This window comes from Oryctolagus cuniculus, chromosome 19 (genome assembly GCF_051225735.1).
Source record: "Oryctolagus cuniculus isolate XC-2025 breed Fujian yellow rabbit chromosome 19, ASM5122573v1, whole genome shotgun sequence".
NCBI classification, from domain to species: Eukaryota; Metazoa; Chordata; class Mammalia; order Lagomorpha; family Leporidae; genus Oryctolagus; species Oryctolagus cuniculus.
Window position 1 is genome coordinate 3,283,613 of NC_142885.1, and position 15,831 is coordinate 3,299,443.

At 65.9% G+C, this 15,831-nt stretch overlaps 1 protein-coding gene across 4 annotated transcripts in view; it reads left to right on the forward strand.

Annotated features, from left to right (window-relative positions):
* The first annotated feature begins 5,059 nt into the window (after window positions 1–5,059).
* The window catches only part of SUN1 (Sad1 and UNC84 domain containing 1), a 48,758-nt gene continuing 37,986 nt past the window's right edge, over window positions 5,060–15,831 (forward strand). For 2 of the 4 annotated variants that reach the window (XM_051835235.3, XM_051835242.3), the window contains exons 1-2: window positions 5,067–5,198; window positions 12,753–12,847. In XM_051835235.3, coding sequence (XP_051691195.2) covers window positions 12,771–12,847 — 77 coding nt within the window. In that variant the 5' untranslated portion in view covers window positions 5,067–5,198; window positions 12,753–12,770. Of the gene's footprint in view, window positions 5,199–12,752; window positions 12,848–15,831 lie in introns of all 4 variants that reach the window. The other 2 variants (XM_070064262.2, XM_070064265.2) reach the window with 2 other exon arrangements.

The following is a 15,831-nucleotide window of genomic DNA, read 5'->3' on the forward strand; positions in this document are numbered from 1 at the left end:
AGAGGGAGATGGAGAGGGACCTTCTGTCTCTTGGTTCACTCCCCAGTGGCTGCAACAACGAAGGCTGGACCGGCCCCAAACCAGGCGCCTGAAGTTCCAGCCGCGTCTCTGTCGTGGGCGCAGGGGCCCTGGCTCCCGGGCCATCGCTGCTGCTTTCCCAGGAGCGTTAGCGGGAAGCTGGATCAGGAGCGGAGCAGCCGGGAAGCAAACCACCGAGCACGTGGGGTGGGCGTTGCAAGCAGCAGCTCAACCCACTGCCCCACAGCGCGGGCCCTGCAGTGCTGTGTCAGAGTGTCCGCCAGGGGCCGGCGTCGTGACAGGGCGGGCTAGCCCCTTGGCCGGCATCCCTTGTGAGTGCGGGTTCAAGTCCCAGCTGCTCCGATTCCGATCCAGCTCCTTGCTGATGTGCCTGGGAAAGCAATGGGAGGTGGCCTGAGCCCTTGGCCCCAGCCATTGTGGCCATCTGGGGAGTGAGAGAGCGGATGGACAACCTCTCTCTCTCCCTCTCTCGTTCTCTCTCTCTTTCAAATCTTTTTTTTTTAAGGCATCCTTTCCTTCTTCATTCTGAGGTTCTGTCTTTAATTTTTGAAAGTTATTTGTTAGAGAGACAGTTGGGGAAACAGACGGAGACTTTGACCTGCGGGTTCACTCCCCAAGTGCCAGCAGGAAGCCAGAGCCAGGGACTAAACCAGGCAGGGTGAGGCGTCTCAGCCGCTAGGCCATCTATTTGTCACGTAAATTTTTGTGTGACGAATGCACATTGCCAGTGAACTGGAAAAACGACACTGAAGACGAGCGGCCACAGCGACTGCTCCTTGCCACGCTGGCCCTCCGCCCTGCAGGCCGTGTCTGTCCTCGGGGCTCTGCTCTGGGCCTGCAGCCTGGCCCCAGAAGTCAGCTTCCCAGGTCTCCGCGGATGGAGCCGCTCTCTGCTCCTCCGGCCCCTCAGCCCGGGCTGCCCAGAGCCCCAGACACTGCCCGGACCCGGCAGGCACCGCCGGCCTCGCCCACGTGGGCCCCAGAGTCTATTCTGGAACAGGCTGTGGGTGGCTATCTCCCACCCGGCCAGCAGCCCTCCCTCACCCCAGCACGCTGCAGTCCCCGGAGGAGCGAGTGAGCGAGCGAGGCCGACCTCCCAGCCGTGCGGGGAGCGGGGCAGCTCTGCCCAGAAGGAGGGGCCTCCCCGTGGGACAGCCGACCCAGCACCGCCAGGCGCTGATTCCTCCAGAGGGGCTGCATTTAAAACTTCTCGAGTCCTGTAATCTTTTTTTTTTTTTTAAGATTTATTTATTTACTTGAAAGAGTTACACAGAGAGAGAAGTAGAGGCAGAGAGAGAGAGAGAGAGAGAGAGAGAGGTCTTCCATCTGCTGGTTCACTCCCCAGATGGCTGCAATGGCCGGAGCTGACGGATCCAAAGCCAGGAGCCAGGAGCTTCCTCCTGGTCTCCCATGAGGGTGCAGGGGCCCAAGCACTGGGGCCATCCTCCATTGCCTTCCCAGGCCACAGCAGGGAGCTGGATCGGAAGTGGAGCAGCCGGGATGTGAACCGGCGCCCACGTGGGATGCCAGAGTCGCAGGTGGTGGCTTTACGGGCTACGCCACAGCGCCGGCCCCTGTTGTCTTTTTAAAGCCCTGGGCAGGGCCCAGCAAACTCACCTGCAGTCACCCGTTGGGAAGCTTGGCCTGCAGAGGTGCTGGGTCTTCATCCCGAAGCCCCGCGGTCACCAAGGCCCCCCGCCCAGCTTGGGGGACCTGGCGGCAAACACAGCAGGCTGTGGCATGCGGTGGGGGTTGGGGGCACACCGAGGCTGACAGAGCTGCACAGGTGCGGTAGGGCCTGAGATGCGGGGTGGCCGTGCACCTCGTGACCAAGCCCCACCGCACGCCACACCTCACGGCAGCCCTGCTCTGAGACTGTGGGACGACTCGCAGCCCAAGAGCACGTCCAGGCACAGTCCAGCCTGTTCCCGCCGTGCGGCGGTCACCACGCCCCATCTCCCGCACTCCTCCTCTCGCAAGCCCAAACTCTGGAGCCAGCCTACAAACGCCGTCCATGCCCACGCCAGCCCCGGAGCCCACTGGTGGCACTCGGTCCCTCCTGGGTGCAGTCCTGCGGGGCTCATCCAGGGGTGAGCTCGGAGGCCCTTGCTGAGCACGGCCGGCCGGCCTCCGTTCACGGCGGGTGCCCACCACAGGCGCTGCCGTGGCCTTGGCCGTGGCACTTCTCCAGGCTCTGCGCTTGCTTCCTGTGGGCCTGCCGGGGGGAGCTGTGGGGCCACCTGGTGACTGCTATTGAGTTCTGGAGGAACGGCCACCCTCCTGTGCACAGCAGACACACTGCTCTGCGTTCCCATAAAGTGGTTTATGTTCATGGGTTTCACCCCAGTTAAAAAGCAAAGGGGAAGGGCCAGTGCTGTGCTGTATTGGGTGCCGGTTCGAGTCCTGGCTGCTCCTCTTCCGATCCAGCTCTCTGCTGTGGCCTGGGAAACCAGTGGAGGATGGCCCAGGTGCTTGGGCCCCTGCACCGGTGTGGGAGACCCGGAGGAAGCTCCTGGCTTCGCATTGGCCCAACTCCAGCCATTGCGGCCATCTGGGGAGTGAACCAGCAGATGGAAGACCCCCCTCTGTGGCTCTCCCTCTCTCTGTAACTCCGCTTCTCAGATAAATAAATTTCTTTGAAAAATTAAAAGAGAAAGGGGGCAGAGGCCGGTGTTGTGGCACGGTGGGTTAAGGTGGCGCTTGCGACACTGGCACCCACATCACAGTGCTGACTTGAGGCCCATGGATCCAGTGTTGTGTAGTGGGCCTGGGAGGCAGCAGCACAGCCCAGTGACCCAATGGCGTCCTGCCCCAGGCTTTGTCCTGGCCCAGACCTGGGGACTGAACCAGAGGATGAAAGATTTTCTCTCTGTCTCTCTCTCACCCCCTCCCCCGTCACTCTGCCTCCCTTGAAGTGGGGAGGCAGGGCCACAGGGACCTAGGAGCCCTGGTGGCTGGGGCTGAAGAGGGTGCCACCTGCCCTCAGGACCACGGCAGGTGTGTGCGGGCGCAGTGGACGAGGGAGGAGCAGGGAGACCAGAGCTCCCTAGTCCAGTCCGGATGCGGCCAGCTGGAGATGCCCAAGGAGGGAGGGTGAGCCAGTAGGGGGACAGCTCTGTCCAGGGGCAGTGCCGCGTGGTCAGGACCCCGACGAGCACAGAGGCAGAAGTGAGCTCGCCCCCATCCTCGTGGCCAGATGAGGAAGGACCAGCAGGTGTGGGGGCGGCCAGGCCGGGCTGACAGCCAGGTGCCCAGCGAAGGTGTGCCCGGGAACCCAACCGCCAGCGACAGCGTAGTGGGGGGGGGGGCGAAGGAGGGGCAGCGCGGGGGAGGGGCAGCACGGGGGAGGGCTGGGTGGGGAGGGGCAGTGCGGGAGGGGGCAGCGCTGGGGAGTGGGCACAGCAGCTTTCTAGGAGTTGGGCTCGGAAGCCTTGAGGACGCAGGGAGAGGGGAATTGGGGGGAGGTTTTCGGGGTGCAAACCGCTTTACTCAGCAAAGAACCGGGGGCCAGGACGTCTGGGCATGTTTGTTGGACCGCGTGCGGTGAACAGCGGCCCCCAGGAAGTGTGTCCACCCCCAGCCTGCTCTGGGATCGTCCTGGCTTGGGGCGCACCTGTCCTCATTTAAAAGGAGAAAGAGTGGACAGAGAGGGAGCCGCAGGAAGACCCTGCCCAGAGCCCTCCGCAGCCGCGGCCCCCGCCCCATCCCCCCAGCCAGGGCAGCCCCCTGCTGTCCCAGCCTCCCCGCGGCAGGGAGAGCGGGTGTGCGTGTGCTAGACTGGGGTTCTGGGTTTGGGAAACGCAGGCCGGCTGCAGCTCTGACCGGTCCCGCCACTGCAGGCGCGCGCCTGGGGGTCGCCAGGACCGGGAGCCCCTCCTCCGAGCCGCCCGAGCGGAGGTGGAGCTGCCTCCAGCCCCACAGGGCTTTGCAGGGCGACCTTTCTTGTCCGCGCCCTAATCCAGAGGGCGGAGAGCCGCGCCCGCCGCCCTCTGGCTCCCTGGGGCCTCGGGACTCGGGTTTTGTTTACAACTGAAAGGCAGCCGGGGCGGCCCGCGGAGGGGGGTGCGCTCCCGGCCCCCGGAGGCGGCGGCCCGCGGAGAGGGGTGCGCTCCCGGCCCCCGGGGCGGCGGCCTGCGGAGAGGGGTGCGCTCCCGGCCTCCCGGAGGCGGCGGCCCGCGGAGAGGGGTGCGCTCCCGGCCTCCCGGAGGCGGCGGCCCGCGGAGAGGGGTGCGCTCCCGGCCTCCCGGAGGCGGCGGCCCGCGGAGAGGGGTGCGCTCCCGGCTCCCGGAGGCGCTGGCCGCGGTCCCTTCTGAGCAAGCACGAGGGCCTGGACACGTGCGGCCGCAACGCCCGGCTGCGGCACAGCCCCTAACCCGGCTAACAGCCAAGGGCTCCTACTGCTGGGCAGTGTGCCAGCTGGCCACCTCCGGAGCAGGGTGGGCCGGCCTGGGCTCCGGGGGACACGGGAGCCACGTCCTCCTACCCCTTCTGCCCCCCACCCCGTCAACGTGCGCCCCAGGCTGAGGCCTCGCAGGGTCCTGCGCTGGCCCTCAGAGTGACCGCTGGGAGCCCAGGACGCGGGGGGGCGGATAATAAAGCCCCCGAGGGACTCCTTGGCGGGCACCAAGGGGTGCGGGGCGTCCTGCGGCCCCGCCCGGTCCCCGCGTGGGTGGCCGTGGACAACGGCGAGGCAGGGGCCGGAGGCCCACGAGCGCGCGCGGAGCGGCCAGGGGCCGGAGACCCACGCGCCGCAGCCACGCAGGCCGCGTCACAGGTGGGCATCCCGCAACGCAAGCCACGCGCGGGTCGCCGCACGCGGAGCTGCCCACAGCGCTCGCGCGGAGAGGACCGGCCCTCGCGCGCCCGTCGCCCTGGAAACGCGGACCCCGCCCCGAGCAGGGACCCCTCCCCGTGACGGGACCCCGGCTCCTCCCAGACCCCTCCCGGCTCCCGGCGCCTCAGCCGCCGCCGGGAGCCGCCTCGTCATTGGCGGGGGCGCTTCGGGGGCACGGTAGCGATTGGTGGACGTGCACGTTGCTCCCGCCCCCGAGCCCGGGCGCGGCGCGCGATTGGCTGGCGCCCACGGGGCGTCCTTTCAGGCCGGGCCCGGGCGGCGCGGAGGAGGCCTGAGGCGGCGGCGGCGGCGGCGGCGGAGGCAGGTGAGCTCCAGGCGGGGGCGCCGGGGGCGGCGCGGACCCCGGGGTCGGGGCGAGCGCTGGAGGGCGCCGGGGGACGCCGGGGGCGGCTGGGCCGGAGACCGGGGGGCGCCCTCATAGCGAGGCCGGGCCGCGGGCTCCTCCTGGGCCGCCAACGGCCGCGGCCGCCATGAGGGTGCCCCCTGTTCAGCCCAGAGGCGGCCGCGGCGGACCTCGGGCTTCCAGCGCGCCTGGCCCGCGGCCCGCGCAGGTGCAGACGGCCCCGTTCCCGCGCCCGCCCAAGGGGCCGGGGGCTGCGGCGCCGGTGCCCTCCAGGTGCGTCCCGCGCCCGGTCCTTCCGAGCCCCCGGCCCACGCAGGTGCAGACGCCCCGGCTCCCGCGCCCGCCCGAGCGGCCGGGGGCTGCGGCGCAGGTGCCCTCCAGCCCGGCGCAGGTGGCGCAGTGCCCGCGCCGGGCTCCCTCGGGGCCGGGAGCGCGGCTGTGCGGGCGGCCCGGGTCTGCGGGTCAGCGCCGTGGCTGGCTCCCGACGCGGGGCAGCCCGGGCGCCCAGGGCCGTCTGCGGCTCCGTCCCGCGCGCCCGCGGAGCGTAGCGGGCCTTGGCAGGCGCGGCGCGCCCGGGCTCTCCCGCGGCCTGCGTCTTGCGTGGCGCGGGGCCCGGAGGAGGGCTTCCCAGAGTGGGGCTGCCTGGGCTGCGGGGCCCGGCGCAGCGGCCAGCGGTCACGTCGTCGTCGTCCTGCGCGCGTGGTGCAGGGGTCCCTGCTGTCTGGGTCCGGGAGCTTTTCATCCCCCTACCCGCTGAGCCGGGTGCCCACTCCCCTGCCCCGCCCGGGTCTCCCACGCGGGTGCAGGGGCCCAAGCACTTGGGCCGTCCTCCACTGCTTCCCCAGGCCACAGCAGGGGGCTGGATGGGAAGTGGAGCGGCCGGGTCTGGAACCCGTGTCCACATGGGATGCCGGCGCTGCAGGCCGGGGCTGTACCCGCTGCACCGCAGCGCCGGCCCGGGCTTCCTTTTCAAGGTGACTCTGCTGTGTGGCACCTCCGGGAGTTCCGTGTGAACGGAGGGACAGGCGTTCCCCCAGGTGCACGAGAGACCGGCTGGCGTTGCCGCCGTCTGGACCGCGTAGTCTTCCTGGCCGTGGCGGGCAGCCGTGGCCTTGCGTGCCCCAGCCTGTCCCCGAGGTGTGCGTTCTTGGTGCTGCTGTGGGAGTTGTTTTCCTGCCTGCACTCGGGTGGCTCCGCGCTGGCGTCGCAGGACCCGACTGCTGGCTGTGAGCTCAGGTTCTGTAAGGGAGCTGACCGCAGGCGTTCCTTAGGGTTCTTGGATGTCGTCTGCCTGGCGGGCTGTGCTCAGAGGAGCGCCTTGTCTTGTTGCCGACCTTAGGGCAAAGTCTCAGTCCCTTATCCTTTTTAGAAGCATAGTACAGGGGCCGGTGCTGTGGCGTAGTGGGTAAGGCCGCCGCCCGCAGCGCCAGCATCCCATATGGGCGCCGGTTCCAGTCCCGGCTGCTCCACTTCCCATCCAGCTCCCTGCTGTGGCCTGGGGAAGCAGTGGAAGATGACCCAAGTGCTTGGGCCCTGCACCCACGTGGGAGACCCGGAAGAGGCTGCTGGCTCCTGGCCTCAGATCCGCTTAGCTGCAGCCATTGTGGCCGTTTGCGGAGTGAACCAGTGGACGGAAGACCTCTCTCTCCGTGGCTTTATCTCAAATAGATAAATAAAATCTTAAAAAAGCATACGGAGGGCAAGCACTGTTAACAAGGAAAACATTATTTCACTTGACTTTGCTCCTTGATCTGATGGAATGGCCGCGTCCCCTGGTGTGTTCCCCAGAGCCTCAGGCAGGTGGCCAGGCTGGGCCAGGAGCAGCGGTCAGGCTGGGGCCGCCTGCCCCTGCTGCCTCGCGTTTGCAGAAGGAAGCTGGGGTTGGGATTCAGCCGGGACTCTGGGGCGCGGGCTCCGCTGTGGGGATGAGGTGCGCAGTGGGCGTTCGCCGGGCCTGCCTCGCCGGGTATTTTTCGTGATAGGTTTCCGCAGTGCCTTTCCGCACCAGCCGAGGGGCCGTGTGGTCTTGCCTGCTGGTCCTCAGCTGTCAGTGTCCCTCCACGTGTGAACGGGCTCGCGCTCCTTAGGGCTGGGCTGAAACTGGCTTGTTTTCAGTGTCCCCTTGCACACCGACGCCTCTGTCTTTCCCCTTGGTGCTGGTGGCTCGTGCCTGGGGGCGGGGCCTCTCCAGGTTGCCCGGGAGAGGGATCTAGCGCTTGCTCACCTCAGTCTCACTCGGAGCTCCTGGACAGCCTGTTGGAGCTGGCTCCGTGCCGTGTGCGGTCAGCTCCGGCCCTGAGTTCACGATGCCCAGAGGGTCCTCTGTGCCCTATAAACTTCCAGTTCTGAACACGCTGCCTGCTTGAAGTGGCTCCCGGCGAACGCCAGGCGGTGTCAGGGGAGGGGCGGTGATGCGGGAGGAGGGCCCTGGCTCGCTGTGCCCGGGCTGGGGAGAGGAGCCCGCAGCTGGCTCGGGCGGCCGTGAGCATGCGCCGTGCGGAGCCAGCTGCCCCAGGAGGCCGCGCTGCTGTGAGGGCTCCCTCCTCTTGCTCTCTGAACCTGACTGGCGGCTGTCTGATTTCCAGATCGGGGACAGGCGGTCTCTGGACCTGCCTTGACTTCAGCGGCCCCGTCGGTAGAGGGGGACAGGAGGCCGCGGAACGCGCCGTGGTGGTGAGGGTCCCCCAGTGAGTGCCGACATCTGGAGCTGCACGTAGTGAGATGGGTGCTCGGGTCTTTGCTTAGACGTGCAGGGCCGCCCTGAAGAGCTGTAGGCTGCGGGTTCTAGTCCAGGAGACAAGGCGTCGCGGCAGGTGCTGCAGGCCAAGGCCAGGTGAGGGCCGGTGTGGCTGTCCCCACAGGGGGGCGGGGCTGCCCTCTGCCTGCTCTGCGTGGGCTCTGTGAATCTTGTTCTAAGTTCATGTACGATGCAGGTGACACCTGAAATATAGAAGCAGGTCACTCGATGACCTCCTCGCCTAGCACTGCCGCAGTGCTGGGAGGCCCTCGCCGCCTCCGGGTGCTTGCTGTCCCGGGGACAGCGCTGCAGGGGTGGGCCAGCGGTGCACGGTGCACATGCCCGAGACCCTGTGGCTGCAGCTCGCCGTCGGCACCCCCGCTGGGACTCGGGGCTGACGCACCTGTGCTGGTCAGAGTGTGCGGGGACGGCCAGTAAAGAGGACCCAAGTACACAGGGCCTGGATTTCCATGAGCTCTTCTTAGAAAAATTTGTTTATTTTCATTTATTTGAGAGGGGTTGAGGGGAGAACTTGCCTCACTGGTTCATTGCCCGGGTGCCCACGGTAGTGGGGCTGGGCTAGGCTGAGGCTCCCCTGTGGCAGGGACCCGGACGCCTGAGCCGCCTCGTGCTGCCTCCCAGGGTGTGCACGGGCAGGAAGCTGGAGGCGGGAACAGAGCCGGAACTGAAACTCGGGCACTGTGACTGGGATGTGTGTGTCCCAGATCTGGCCTCCGCTGCTAGGCCAAGCGCCCATCCCAGCATCTAATTCTGTTTTCTAATTTTTTTTAAAAGAAGATTTATTTGAAAGAGTAAAAGAGGGAGCAAGAGATCTTAGTCCACTCATTCACTGCCCAGATGCCCACAACAGCTGGGGCTGGGGCTGGGGCTGGGCCAGTGTGAAGCCAGGAGCCTGCACCTTCATCTGGGTCTCCCATGTGGGTGGCAGGGACTCCAGCACCTGGGCCGTCCTCTGCTGCCTTCCAAGGCACGTTAGCAGGGAGCTGGGTCAGAAGTGGAGCAGTGGGGACTCCGGCCAGCACCCACATGGATGCCAGCTTTGCAGGCAGCGGCTTGACCGGCTGTGCCAGAGCGCCGGCCAGTAACAGCCGGCGGGGACAGGGAGCGTGCTGTGAAGACACTCGTTCCTTAGCTCTGAGCAGGCTGCCTGTGATGTCTGGTCCACCGGTGCAGACGATGCCGGGCGCCCCGGGCCGCGGCTCCCAGGGCGTCTGCCCTCCGAGGCCTGGGAGAGCTCCCACAGCGGGTTCTGGGGGTGCGGGGCCCAGCTGAGCTCCCCGAAGCCGGGGCGGTGGGGGCTGACGCTTTCCCTGGTGCAGGCTTGTTGGACCCTTGCCTGGTCCGGGGCCCTCCTGAGGGAGGGGGCGGCAGAACAGGGTCGCACCAGCTGGGGCGCTCGGGGGCGGAGGCAGCCTGCGGACGACCTTTCTGTGTAGTGCTTTGCAAGATGCTGGTTTATGAGGTTTTCCCTAAGCATCCTGTCACTGGTTACTGTGCGCGTGACGAAGCGGAGGCGGTCCCTGGAGGCCGAGGGCGCGGGGCCAGCAGGAAGGCTGGGAGGACGTGTGCACGCGAGGCCGCTGCTTCCCATCAGTAGAGCCGGAGCGAGCACTGGAGAGGGTGCGCTTGCTTTCTCGAGCGCCGGCTCTGAGCCCGCGGCCCGTGCCAGTGCACTCTGGCTTTTATCTGGGGCGCCGAGCCAGTCTGCCTGGGGGCCCTCCCGCAGGACAGAAAGGTGGCTTTTCCAGTATAAAGCCAGGCCTCCGGAAGGCGGTGCAGCTGGCACGCGTGTGCGTCGTCTGGCAGGCGCTCCTGTACACAGTTTCCTGTAGTCCCCCCCCCCCCCCCGCCCTTAACTTTATTGCATCCCATGGTTAACAGTTTGGTAAAGGAGTGAGGATGCAAATGACCTGAGCCGGGTGTGACCTTTGCCCCCTGGCTGTAGGGCAGGCTGCAGGCACTGCGCAGGCGCACGCGTGTTCAGCTGGGTCTCCCGGAGAGTGGCAGCTCAGGGCGCAGTGGTGGTCATCTTCCTGCTCCACGTCCTCGGACAGCTGCGCCGTGTGCTGCACACCGCACCAAAACCCTGCCGGGCCTCACCCGGCGCCCTCTGCCGCCCCCGCCGGGCCTCACCCGGCGCTCTAAGTGGGCAGGAGCCGCTTGCAGTTCCTGCTCTGAGTTTGAATTTCAGGGGCAGGAAGTTGGATTTCTGTCCAGATGAAGGCTCGGGCCGCACTAAGCGCCGTGTGGAAGCATCTCACTGAGGGCAGGCCTGTGTGAAGATGTTGTGAGAGCCAGTCCCACGCGCTGCCTGCCGCTCTGTGTCAGCTTAGGACGCGCGTTGTCATCAGAACTCCTGCTGCATCCCTCTAAAGGAGCACAGAGAAGCTGGTGTGAATTCTTGAAACAGTGAACTTGTGCGTGTAGCTCCCGGATGTCCTGGCGCCAGTGGCCCGGCCCGTGCTCCATCCTGGTGCTGGTGGTGGGCCGGCCCGGCCCCACAGAGGAGGCCTTTGGGTGCCAGTCAGCAGAGACCGAGTGCATCCACGCCTCGCTCACTGACGCTGCCCCACTGCCACCCCCACGCCGTGGTCCTTGAGGCTGGCAGACTCCTGCCTCTCCCAGAAATACTGGGTCCCTGAGCGCGCCATCATGGTTACGCTGGAGTGAGACATCCCAGCGGGGAGTTACTCTGAGAGTGAAGTTGCGTTTCTGTAGTGAGGTGAGGAAGCGTCCCCGTCTCTCCCTAAGGGGTGAGAAAGGTGACGGCATAGCGTCGCTGCTCAGCCCAGCGCTCTGTGCCCGGAGAGCTGTTGGCAGCTGGGCTGGCCACAGGGCATTGTTGCCTCGCCGTGGGTGTGGCCGCGTTCCGCCTAGGTGCAGATGTCACGGAAGCTCGGGCGTGGAGCAGGTGTGAAACATCCCTGGGTTAAGTAACCGCGCTCCGTCTTGTTTGTGGAGGTCGTTGAAGGGTAAACCTGCAGAAAGTCGAATGAGGCCGGCTGGTGCGTGAGCTGCCCCGGGAAGAACTGGGGAGTTCTAGAATGTTCCCCCAATGCAGGAGTTTTGTGGTGTTTTTTGAAATTAGTGTGTGCAGTAAAACTTTGTATGTAAACAGTGGTCCTTAATCTTAAAGAGGTTTGGCCCATTTCCAAGACAGCCGCGTGATCTGACCGCTGTGGCGAGTTGAACGTCCACAAGTACTTCTGCCCAGGGTGGTCTGTATTTTTAGGTTACCTCCCTCTCCCTCGGAGTTTGAGTGACAGACATCACTCGTATCACTTCTGTTAGGACTTTTTTAATTTGGGGTGTGTGTCTGCGAGTGAATATTTTTAGCCAGAGAAACGTTTGAGTCATTCCACAGAAATCTAGATGATAACTGGAGAGACAGGCTCAACACTTGTAATTCAAAAGCTAATCTGCTTCCCCTGGGGGAGAGAGAAGCGCGTGCCGCCCTGGGCAGGCATGGACAGCAGCACTCACCTGTGTGAGGTGGTCAGGCACCTGACGTCTCCAGGAACTCAGAGCACCCCCTGGGAGGGTCGCGGCTTGCACAGGTGGCGTGGTCAGCCTGGGTGCCGCCTGGATGCATTTACAGCTCTGATGGTGGCGGGGGGTGTGTGTGTGTGTTTGCGCGCGTGGGCGTGGGCGGCAGACAGGGCAGAAGTGTTCCCGGACCTGTGACTGAAAAATAGGAACCACTGCTCAGTGCTGTGGTCTGTGTGGCTGTGTGGTGGGCAGTGCTCAGTGCTGTGCTCTGTGTGGCTGTGTGGTGGGCAGTGCTCAGTGCTGTGGCTGTGTGGTGGGCAGTGCTCAGTGCTGTGGTCTGTGTGACTGTGGTGGGCAGTGCTCAGTGCTGTGGTCTGTGTGGTGGGCAGTGTCAGTGCTGTGGTCTCTGTGTGGCTGTGTGGTGGGCAGTGCTCAGTGCTGTGGTCTCTGTGGCTGTGTGGTGGGCAGTGCTGAGTGCTGTGGTCTGTGGCTGTGTGGTGGGCAGTGCTCAGTGCTGTGGTCTGTGTGGCTGTGTGGTGGGCAGTGCTCAGTGCTGTGGTCTGTGTGACTGTGTGGTGGGCAGTGCTCAGTGCTGTGGTCTGTGTGGCTGTGTGGTGGGCAGTGCTCAGTGCTGTGGTCTCTGTGGCTGTATGGTGGGCAGTGTCAGTGCTGTGGTCTCTGTGTGGCTGTGTGGTGGGCACTGCTCAGTGCTGTGGTCTGTGTGGCTGTGTGGTGGGCAGTGCTCAGTGCTGTGCTCTGTGTGGCTGTGTGGTGGGCAGTGTCAGTGCTGTGGTCTGTGTGGCTGTGTGGTGGGCAGTGTCAGTGCTGTGGTCTGTGTGGCTGTGTGGTGGGCAGTGTCAGTGCTGTGGTCTGTGTGGCTGTGTGGTGGGCACTGCTCAGTGCTGTGGTCTGTGTGGCTGTGTGGTGGGCAGTGCTCAGTGCTGTGGTCTCTGTGTGGCTGTGTGGTGGGCAGTGCTCAGTGCTGTGGTCTGTGTGGCTGTGTGGTGGGCACTGCTCAGTGCTGTGGTCTGTGTGGCTGTGTGGTGGGCACTGCTCAGCGCTCAGTGCTGTGGTCTGTGTGGCTGTGTGGTGGGCAGTGTCAGTGCTGTGGTCTGTGTGGCTGTGTGGTAGGCAGTGTCAGTGCTGTGGCTGTGTGGTGGGCAGTGCTCAGTGCTGTGGTCTGTGTGGCTGCGTGGCTGCGTGGCTGCGTGGCAGGCGCTGGTGCTTTCTGGCTGTTAAACGCTGCCCTGTTTCTTTGCCCTGTGCAGAATGAGCTGAGCGTGAACATGGACTTCTCCCGGCTGCACCTGTACAGCCCTCCTCAGTGTGTTCCCGAGAACACGGGCTACACCTACGCGCTCAGGTGAGTCCCTGCAGGCCCCGGAGCCGTCCTCGGCAAGGCCTAGGAGAGGTGTGCGTCTGCTGGCTCCTCGGCCTCGCTGGTGAGGTGGTCCCGTACACACGCAGGCCTCAGACCCACCCGGCCTGTGCCCTCCTGCAGGATGTGCTTAAGGTGTGTGGCAGCAGCTCGATGGCTCAGAGCTGGCAGAAGATAGCCCGGGAGCGGCCTGTCTGAGCGGCCCTTGCACCGGCGCCCCCGCAGTGTTTTGTTTGTTCCGTTGCCGTGCTCGGCCCTGTGTGAGTCATGGAGCTGCCGAGCTCCCCGCGGGCTCTGGGTGCCGCCGTGGCTCGATGCCGGCTCCGGTCCCTGCTGTCCCCTGCCTGGACCCAGCACGTGCTGGGAGGCACCGGACGATGGCCCAACTACCTGGGTTCCTGCTGCCCATGTGGGAGACCCAGGTGTAGATCCTGGCTCCGGCTTCAGTCTGGTCCCATCCCAGCTGTCGTGGGCACTTGGGGAGTGGATCAGCGGATGGGCCATCTCTCTCTGTTTCTCTGCCTTTCAAATAAATAAATCTGTCTCGTGAAAAAAAGAAAAAGAAACAGCAGTTATAAATTCCGGGCTAGGCCCCCCCCCCCCCCCCGTTGGCTAGAATGTGATTGGCAGGTGTAGGAGCTCAGGTACCTGGCAGGAAGTGAGGGCACAGAGGGTGGTGCCGTGGGTTTTCCGTGGGAAGGCTGTAGCCGGTGAGAATATAGTTGAACCCTCAGGAAAAGCAGGATTCCGGGGCGTCGGCGCAGCCTCACGCTGATGCGTTCCCGGTTTCCTGGGGGCCCGCGCGCTCCTCGGGCCGGCTGCTCTCTGCGTGCTGCTCAGGCGCTCTGTCCGGTGCTGCACTGGAGGGCCGCCCTCCTTCAGTCAGGCCCGCGGGCAGTGGAGGGAGGGAGGGCGGAGACCGGCCGGGGTGTGAGTGTGCGCCCTGTGGGGCGTCGGGCCGCGCAGGACAGGGTGGGCGGGGCCTTCCAGAGGCCCTGTGCGGGGGGTGGGGAGGGCTGGACGCTGACCCAGGGAGGAGAGTGTGCCGGGCAGCCCGCCCTTTCCTGCCAGGAGGCGGCTGGGCCACGGTGACCATCAGAGAGGGAAGGGAGCTGTGGCCCACAGTGGTGACTAGCGTGTGGGACTCGCGCCCTGAGAGGGAGTGAGAGTGTCACGGGCCGAGGGCCAGGCCCAGTCGGGAATGCAGAGGGACGGGCCGAGCCGCTGACGGGCCTGCGAGCCCAGGCGCAGCCGCAGGACCTGCAGCCTGCCCAGGGAGCCGCAGGCTTGGTCTGCACGTCCGAGCGTGAGCGCTCGGCCCGTCTGCCCCACAGCTTGGGCTCCACCTGCCCTCGTGTCTGCTCCTCACACCCCAGCCTCTGCCCGCTCTGGTCGCCCTGGGCCTGCAGCCCGAGTGCGGGCGTCGGCGACCCCCGCTGCCGTGACTGCCGTACTCCCAGCGCTGCCCTCGCTTAGTGCCGACCGTGCCGGAGCCCTGGAAGGACCTGCGGGCGTCCTGGTCACTGCGCTTACTGCACGAGGCTCTTTCCTCTTAGGAGAGCGTCGCGCAGTGTGAGGTCAGTGCCTGCCTGTGCTCAGCCCACCGAGGGCGAGGCCCTCCCTGCCCCTCCTCGGGGTGTGTGTGTGTGTGTGTGCGCGCGGAAGCAGCTCTGGAAGGGAGAGCTCGCCCGGAGTGTGGGAGGCCCCCGCGGGCGCCCGCGCTGAGGGTTCCTGCTTCCCAGGCCCTCAGGGCTGCGTCACAGGTGATGGTGCTGTTTTTGATCAGCTCAAGCCAGGTCCTCTGGTGTTGAGGACTTCCCTCTCGGGGCCCAGTGTGTTTCCTGGCCGCAGGCCATCGGTCTAGAAGTCTGGCCATTCCGTCCGTCTCTTTCTGGCTGATGGGAGTGAGTCCTCCTGCCCCTGGAGGACCCATGACGTCTGGGGCTGATGGGCCCCAGCCCCCTTGTCAGGTCCCCTCCGCTTCTCCCGGGGTGGTGGCCCAGGAAGTCTCCCTGGGAGCTGAGAGGCCTCACAGGCCCGACGGGCCCTGGCTCGCTCAGGCTCCGTGGGAGGGGAGCACCCAGCAGGGCTGCACAGGGGCCGGCCCTGAGCGCTGCAGCCGAGGCGCGGGAGGGCGGCGGTTCAGCTGGCCTGGCTGGCGCGGGGGCGCGTCCTGTCTCACCGGGGAGTGAGCTGATGTCAGCACCAGTAGGAGACGTGGGGGGGGGGGGCGGGGAGCAGGTGGCTGGTGGGAAAGAGGATGGCTGCAGAGTGGGAGATGTCCAGCGCGGGCCTGGCCTCGGGACCCCGCTCCCAGGTAGCAGGAGGGAAGGCGTGCGAGGGGAGACAGGAGGAATGGGCTCCGACCCCGGGCACCTGGCAGAGCCTCTGCTGTGTGTGGTTCTAGGGGGAAGGCAGAGGAGCTGAAGCCTAGGGCTGTGTGGGAAAGGCAGAGACGGGCAGGCCTCTGCTGCGTCAGACTGCTGCCGCCGGCCCCCGGACAGGGGCACAGGAGGGCTGTGGGGCCGGGGCGGCCCGGGGGTGTCAGGGCTGAGGCAGCTCTCGGGAGCAGGAGCGGGGAGGAGGGCGGGAGACGTGGCCCCGCGTGAGCCTGCTGCTGTCCAGCTGCGGAGGGGCGGATGGAGGTTAGGGTCATGCTTTGGGTGGGCAGCGTTCTGAACCCTGCGGCTTGATGAGGGACCCGCGCGTGTGCCTTGCTGTGCCGTGTGCCCCTGCTGTTCCGCGGGGCGGTGCGCCCTCTGCAGGCGCCCCTGCTTCAGTTGTGTTCTCTGCCTGTGTGTTGACTCGGGGCTTCAGTTGTGGGACATTTCTTGAGTTTCTTAATGAGCAGTGACTCTAAATAGTCGACTTTAAAAATAGCAACGTGTAACTGAGAGAAGCCCCACCCCCACCCCAGTGTGACTGAGAAGTTAACCCGTCAGGGCTGCTCTCCTGTGAGGCCCGAGCGC